A 7,616-nucleotide genomic window follows, 5' to 3' on the forward strand; every position below is an offset into this window, starting at 1 on the left:
AGGCTGAACAGCTGTCGCAAGTGTGAGGGTTTGGGGAGGGTGCTGGGCTGGGCCACACAGAGCAGAGTTTCCAGAAGCAGGCTGGGGACAGGGGCACTGAGTACTCAGAACAATCATGCAGTGTTCTGCAGTGTGGGGAGACTTCCTGAGGCTGGGTCTCTGGACTTGGGCTTCTCAGAAAGACAGTGTCATTGGAAGAGACACAGAAACTAACGTTGACATTTTCAATTATTGTCACTCCAGTTCCAGCTTCTGCCCAGGCTGAACAACTGTCCCAAGAGCTACTGCCATCCGCAGCTCCAGCTCCAGCTCCACCTCCACTGCCAGAGCCAGAGCCAGAACCAGAGGAAGATCCTGAGCCAGAGTCAGAGCATTTTCCCTTCGCACCCAAAGTGGCTTACACCAATACCAAATTAATATGCACCATTCAGTTTGCCACATGTACTTCTGACTTATCTCCAGGAAGCCTTAGATAAGGGGGAAATGATGAAGCTGAGTACAGTAAATGGATGGAATGCTGACAGACGGGAACTATGGTTGGGATGAGGTCTGCATCCTTTTTGTTTTTATAGTCTCTGCACAGAGCCTTGATAATAAAACTGACATATGTTTGCAGCAATGGGCTGTAGTATCACATATCCACTTTAACCATTGCACACTTTTAGAAACAAAGACTTAGAAGCTTTAGGCAAACATAATTTCATTATACCCAGAACCTAGGACCTAGGTAACCTAACCTTCTCCCAATTAATAGTACAGCTTAAGGGCCGGCCCATGGCTCACACAGGAGAGTGTGGTGCTGATAACGCCAAGGCCACGGGTTCGGGTCCCATATAAGGATGGCTGGTTAGCTCACTGGGTGAGCGTGGTACTGACAACACCAAGTCAAGGGTTAAGACCCCCTTACTGGTCATCTTTAAAAAAAAAAAAATCAGAAACTCTGAGGGCCAGCTGTGGCTCACTTGGGAGAGTGTGGTGTTGTTAACACCAAGGCCATGGGTTTAGATCCCATATAGGGATGGCCGGTTTGCTCACTGGGTGAGCGTGGTGCTGACAACACCAAGTTAAGGGTTAAGATCCCCTTACCGGTCATCTTAAAAAAAAAAAAAATAGTACAGCTTAAGATGGCAACTAGGTGCCAAAAGGTTTAGGTGTAGTTGAAGGCTTTACCAAGGTTATTTGGGAGAATATCAGATGGTTGGATTCACGGTGCAGTGGATGTGGGAGAGGACAGAGGTGCCTCCCAGAAAGTCTCTGAGGATGATAGTATGGACAGTACAGTGAGACATATGGATGGGGCCACTCAGTGTTGCTTCTAAGCTGTGAAGAAAACGTTTCCGCTACATTTTTCACTCACTGTAGTAGCCAAGCACTTTTCAGGGTGGTTTAAGGAGATGGTAAAAAGTAGTAATAGTTCTGCCACATGAGATCCAAACAGGCAAGCAAGAGATAGCTTTCCCACAGCTGCTCTCATCCGGTCTCTGTCTTAGTCCATCTAGTGTTGCTGTAACAGAATATCTGAGGCTGAGTAATTTATAAAGAAAACAGGTTTATTTAGCTCGTGGTTCTGGTGACTGGAACTCCAAGAGGATGGTGTGGGCATCTTCTTGGCTTCTGGTGAGGGCATGTGCCGCATCAAGACATGGTGGAGAAGCAGGAAGGTGAGTGGGTATGTGCAAAGAGACCAAACACAAGCCGGGCTTATAACAACTTGCTTTCTTGGGAACTAATCCAGTGAAGAGAACCCACTCCTGAGAGAAGGCATCAGTCTATTCATGAGGGATCCACCCCCGTGACTCAAATGCCTCCCACTAGGCTCCACCTCCAAACACTGACCCACTGGCAGTTAAAACTTCACGATGAGTGTTGGCAGGGACAAGCCACGTCCAAACCATAGAAGTCTGCTTTTGTGCCTAACCAACCTCTATCTCAGGACCTGATTTAGAAACTCAAGGAAAACTCCGACCCTTATCCCCACCCCAGGCTGGACCAGATGACCCTCCTTTATGTTCCTGTAGCACCTGTGTTATCACTTTCATAGCCCATTTCATGATACAACTCCTGAGAATTGCAACCTTAATTCTCAACCAGACTATATGTATTCCTTAGGGCCATGGATTATTGTATTCCCTGTGAAGTAGTTTGTATTCCCTGTGAAGTATCCCCACAAAGTAGTTTGTACAGAGCCTGATAGCATACATCCAAGTATTTCTGGGCTGAATAGCTTAGTCTCAACTTAGATGAACACATTTGATCTGTGGTCACTTATTCAACCAATATTCCACAGCCAACAGAATGTAAGTGAGGTGGAGAGGCAGAGATTGAGCGAGTTGGCTGGAGTAACACAGGTTGGGGTAGGAAGACCATACTGAGATTTGCTTGAAGACTTCCTGATTCCAGGTGACCCAACATCCTTGCTTCTATTGTGGGATCTGGAAAGACATTCCACNTGCTGACTTTTCCTGGTCAAAACAAAAACAAGAATAACGTCAAAAGCTGAAAAGACAAACCACAGACTGGAAAATCCTTCATGGTCAGAGAAAGGGTAATATGCATCCTAGAGTTACAAAGAGTCTCATTTATCCATGTTTTTATAGGGACAAAGGACATATTCCTGCAGTTCCAAAGGGAAGCAATTCATATGGCCAGTAAATGTCAGACATCCGCAGCCTCCTTTATGATGACGCACAGAAATTTACTCATTACTCAGGTGGCATTTGCCCCATCAGGTGGGCAGGTCTGTATGTCCGGTGATGAGCAGCTCCGGTGAGAATGTGGGAAGAAGAGGTCCCAGTTGATGCCCTGGGAGACGTGTTCGTAGATACCCCATCTTGGGAACAGCTCAGCAACTCCTAACAAATTGCTCAGGCATGTCTATTTGCCAAGCAGCGGTAATCCGGGGAGGTTATTCCACAACCGCAGCTGCCCAGGTTTCTGTTGAAGTGTTTTCATCACCGCAGTGGTGGACATAGCAAGGGGCTGGCCATGCCTCTAACATCCTGTAGAGGGGCTGGGTGTTAAAACCTGGTCCATATAGGGACAAAGGACATACTCCTTCAGTTCCAAAGGGAAGCAATTCATATGGCCAGTAAATGTCAGACATCCGTGGCCTCCCTTATGATGACACACAGAAATGTACTCATTGTTCAGATGGCATTTGCCCCATCAGATGGGCAGGTCTGTATGTCCGGTGATGACCAGCTCCGGTGAGAATGTGGGAAGAAGAGGTCCCAGCGGATGTCCTGGGAGACGTGTTCATAGATACCCCTTCTCGGGAACAGCTCAGCAACTCCTAACAAAGTGCTCAGGCACATCTATTTGCCAAGCAGCGATAATCCGGGGAGGTTATTCCACAACTGCAGCTGCCCAGGTTTCTGTTGAAGTGTTTTCATCACCGCAGTGGTGGAGGTAGCAAGGGGCTGGCCTTGTCTCTAACATCCTGTAGAGGGGCTGGGTGTTCAAACCTGGTCCGCATGGGCCAGGGAACATTGAGCGGCTGCTGAGCTTGCACAGAAATTGTTACATAAACATGTCAGTTTGTAGTCTGTACTGAGGGTCTCAGGTTGAAAAACATCTATGTGTTGTCAACATGCATACACACCTGTACGTAAATGACTGGCTGAAAGAGTGAGACAGACAGACACAGGACAGAGGGAGTCAAATGGGAGAGACAGCCTAGGATACGTGACCAAGACATGAATGTGGACCAGCTTTGCTGGGTGGGACTTTCAAAACCTTTTTATTCTCCTTTAGGTGATATGTAAACTTTTTATTTTTTAAAGATGACCGGTAAGGGGAACGTAACCCCTTACTTGGTGTGAGCACCACGCTCTGCCAAGTGAGCCACGGGTCGGCCCATAATATGTAAATATTTTTAATGTGCACATTATTTTATATTTACAGAAAGATTGACAACACATTAAATACCATCCACTGAACACTCACCTCCTACGTACAGTACAGTACCTAGTTTCAACTTTCATAGACATTTATTACAGAGATAAAAGATAGTGATTAGAAGCACATCAGTAGGAGTTGAATATGAAGGAAGAATAACATTAAAAACACAGTCCTTCCACCCAGGAGTGCAGGGTGTGTCCTATGCAGTGTTCCTCTTTCCTGTTCCTGCCCTGTGTGCAGGCACGTGCGTGTGTGTGCAGAGGTATGTGTGCATGTGTGTGTGCCCAGGTGTGCGTGTCCAAGCGTGTGTGTGTGTGCGTGCTTCCCTGGGGAGAGGGTGCCGTAGGCCTGCAGAGGCCCTGCTGCCCCAGTGTCAGGTGAACTCAGGCATTTTTTCAGCTGATGTATAATTTATACCCAACAAACACATTTCTTTCAAAAAATGTAAAGTCGTTTCTAAGAATAAAATTCATTTAATACTTTTTCCACAAAATTATCCTCAAGGTAGATAGAGGATGTTTTACCTTGTCTGATGAGTATTGGTTGTGCAAAGATTTATGCAGCGGTGGATAAATAAGGAACATATTTGAGGCAATTTAAAAACTGTCTCAATTTAAGAATAAGTAAAGTAAAACCCTGCTGCTGAGGGAAGTGTAGACGGTAGAGGTGAAGTTTTCATGATTGTTACTCTATTTTGATCACATTTAGATTTAGGGTGACAGTACTGGCATCTCATCCTAGGGATGTTGATGTTAATATCTTAATAAGTTTAATAGGTTTGTCTTGGTGACATGACAAGAACCTCACTCAAATTTGTTAAGATATAAAGGTGGTTTTAATTACTCACTGAAGCCAAGAAAGGGCTAAATAGAGAAAGCTGTGGTCTGGGCCTCCAGAACAGTTGGAACCAGGGCTTCAACTGCTGTCAGCATCTCTGTCTCTGCCTCTTTTCTGCAAGTCCTCTTCCTTCTCTTTCACTCTAGACCAGATTCCTCCGCATGGCAGGAAGCATAGTCCACTGACAACTCCTGAAATCATCCACCATTAACCACTATACCAGTCACTCTTGCTGCCCTGGCCATGTGCCCTTGGTCCATTCCGGAGGTTCCCTGTGGCTGGGGAATTGTTCTCCAATCTGTCCCAGGCTTCCTACCTCAAGTACCTGCATCCTTCTGCCTGCGGACATTCTCTGGCTGGGGAAGTGTGCTGGGATGGCAGGTAGGACAGGACAAAAGAGTCAGATCATTAGTACACCCAGGAGTAACCTTCAGCCAAAGAGGAATGGGAATTGGTGCATAAATACCCGCTTTCCTCATTCTTCAGGCCTATAATTGTGAGTTTTGTTCTACAGGCCTCACAAGGTTGGACTGAACACTTTTTATTATTGCTTTCCTCTTTTCCCTGTCTCACTTCCACACTCTCTTACCATGCCTCTTGGGATCAGCTCCCAAATAAACTACCTTGTTTCAGAGTCTGCTTTTGGGGAAATCCACACTAGGACAACCACCAAAGAATAACTGGTTTTGGGTTTCCTTTGTGACCCACTGCAAAAACCATGGAGAAATTCTTAGGTTGGACCATCTTGGGTCAAGTGCTTACCTAAGCCAATCAGCTGTAGCCATGTCATGTAGGACATGGCAGCTATCGCATGGTAGCTATGGCTAGAATAGGGGACAAAGTATTCAGAGGCAGGGCCTAGGGGAGTGGAGAGAAGGAGCAGGTCAAAGACACAGGAGNATGGGCAGGTCTGTGTTTCTGGTGATGACCAGCTCTGGTGAGAATGTGGGAAGAAGAGGTCGCAGCAGATGCCCTGGGAAACATGTACTTGGATACCCCATCTCAGGAACAGCTCAGCAACTCCTAACAACGTGCTCAGGCACGTCTATTTGCCAAGCAGCGATAATCCAGGGAGGTTATTCCACAACTGCAGCTGCCCAGGTTTCTGTTGAAGTGTTTTCATCACCGCAGTGGTGGAGGTAGCAAGGGGCTGGCCTTGTCTCTAACATCCTGTAGAGGGGCTGGGTGTTCAAACCTGGTCCGCATGGGCCAGGGAACATTGAGCGGCTGCTGAGCTTGCACAGAAATTGTTACATAAACATGTCAGTTTGTAGTCTGTACTGAGGGTCTCAGGTTGAAAAACATCTATGTGTTGTCAACACGCATACACACCTGTACGTAAATGACTGGCTGAAAGAGTGAGACAGACAGACACAGGACAGAGGGAGTCAAATGGGAGAGACAGCCTAGGATACGTGACCAAGACATGAATGTGGACCAGCTTTGCTGGGTGGGACTTTCAAAACCTTTTTATTCTCCTTTAGGTGATATGTAAACTTTTTATTTTTTAAAGATGACCGGTAAGGGGAACGTAACCCCTTACTTGGTGTCAGCACCACGCTCTGCCAAGTGAGCCACGGGCCAGCCCATAATATGTAAATATTTTTAATGTGCACATTAGTTTATATTTACAGAAAGATTGACAACACATTAAATACCATCCACTGAACACTCACCTACTAAGTACAGTCCATTACCTAGTTTCAACTTTCAGAGACATTTATTACAAAGATAAAAGATAGTGATTAGAAGCACATCAGAAGGAGTTGAATATGAAGGAAGAATAACATTAAAAACACAGTCCTTCCACCCAGGAGCGCAGGGTGTGTCCTATGCAGCGTTCCTCTTTCCTGTTCCTGCCCTGTGTGCAGGCACGTGCGTGTGTATGCAGAGGTATGTGTGCATGTGTGTGTGCCCAGGTGTGCGTGTCCAAGCGTGTGTGTGTGTGCGTGCTTCCCTGGGGAGAGGGTGCCGTAGGCCTGCAGAGGACCTGCTGCCCCAGTGTCAGGTGAACTCAGGCATTTTTTCAGCTGATGTAAAATTTATACCCAACAAACACATTTCTTTCAAAAAATGTAAAGTCGTTTCTAAGAATAAAAATCATATAATACTTTTTCCACAAAATTATCCTCAAGGTAGATAGAGAATGTTTTACTAAGTCTGATGAGTATTGGTTGTGCAAAGATTTATGCAGCAGTGGATAAATAAGGAACATATTTGAGGCAATTTAAAAACTGTCTCAATTTAAGAATAAGTAAAGTAAAACCCTGCTGCTGAGGGAAGTATAGACGGTAGAGCTGAAGTTTTCATGATTGTTACTCTATTTTGATCACATTTAGATTTAGGGTGACAGTACTGGCATCTCATCCTAGGGATGTTGATGTGAATATCTTAATAAGTTTAATAGGTTTGTCTGGGTGACATGACAAGAACCTCACTCAAATTTGTTAACATATAAAGGTGGTTTTAATTACTCACTGAAGCCAAGAAAGGGCTAAATAGAGAAAGCTCTGGTCAGGGCCTCCAAAACAGTTGGAACCAGGGCTTCAACTGCTGTCAGCATCTCTGTCTCTGCCTCTTTTTCTGCAAGTCGGCTTCCTTCTCTTTCACTCTAGACCAGATTCCTCCACATGGCAGGAAGCATAGCCCACTGACAACGCCTGAAATCATCCACCATTAACCAGTTACTCTTGCCGCCCTGGCCATGTGCCCTTGGTCCAATCCTGAGTTTCCCTGTGGCTGGGGAATTGTTCTCCAATCTGTCCCAGGCTTCCTACCTCAGGTACCTGCATCCTTCTGCCTGGGGACATTCTATGCCTGGCAGGAAGGACAGGACAAAAGAGCCAGATCATTAGTACACCCAGGAGTAACCTTCAGCC

General features: G+C 45.9%; 1 protein-coding gene across 1 annotated transcript in view; it reads right to left on the bottom strand.

Moving 5' to 3' along the window:
• Positions 1 to 234: 234 nt before the first annotated feature.
• The window catches only part of LOC103610322 (basic proline-rich protein-like), a gene marked incomplete at its 5' end in the record, with an annotated part of 17,928 nt that continues 10,546 nt past the window's right edge, over positions 235 to 7,616 (bottom strand). The window contains 2 exons of the mRNA XM_008594510.1: positions 235 to 320; positions 5,500 to 5,595. Coding sequence (XP_008592732.1) covers positions 235 to 320; positions 5,500 to 5,595 — 182 coding nt within the window. The remainder of the gene's footprint in view (positions 321 to 5,499; positions 5,596 to 7,616) is intronic.

Source organism: Galeopterus variegatus, unplaced genomic scaffold (assembly GCF_000696425.1).
Source record: "Galeopterus variegatus unplaced genomic scaffold, G_variegatus-3.0.2 Scaffold10932, whole genome shotgun sequence".
In the NCBI taxonomy this organism is placed as follows: Eukaryota; Metazoa; Chordata; class Mammalia; order Dermoptera; family Cynocephalidae; genus Galeopterus; species Galeopterus variegatus.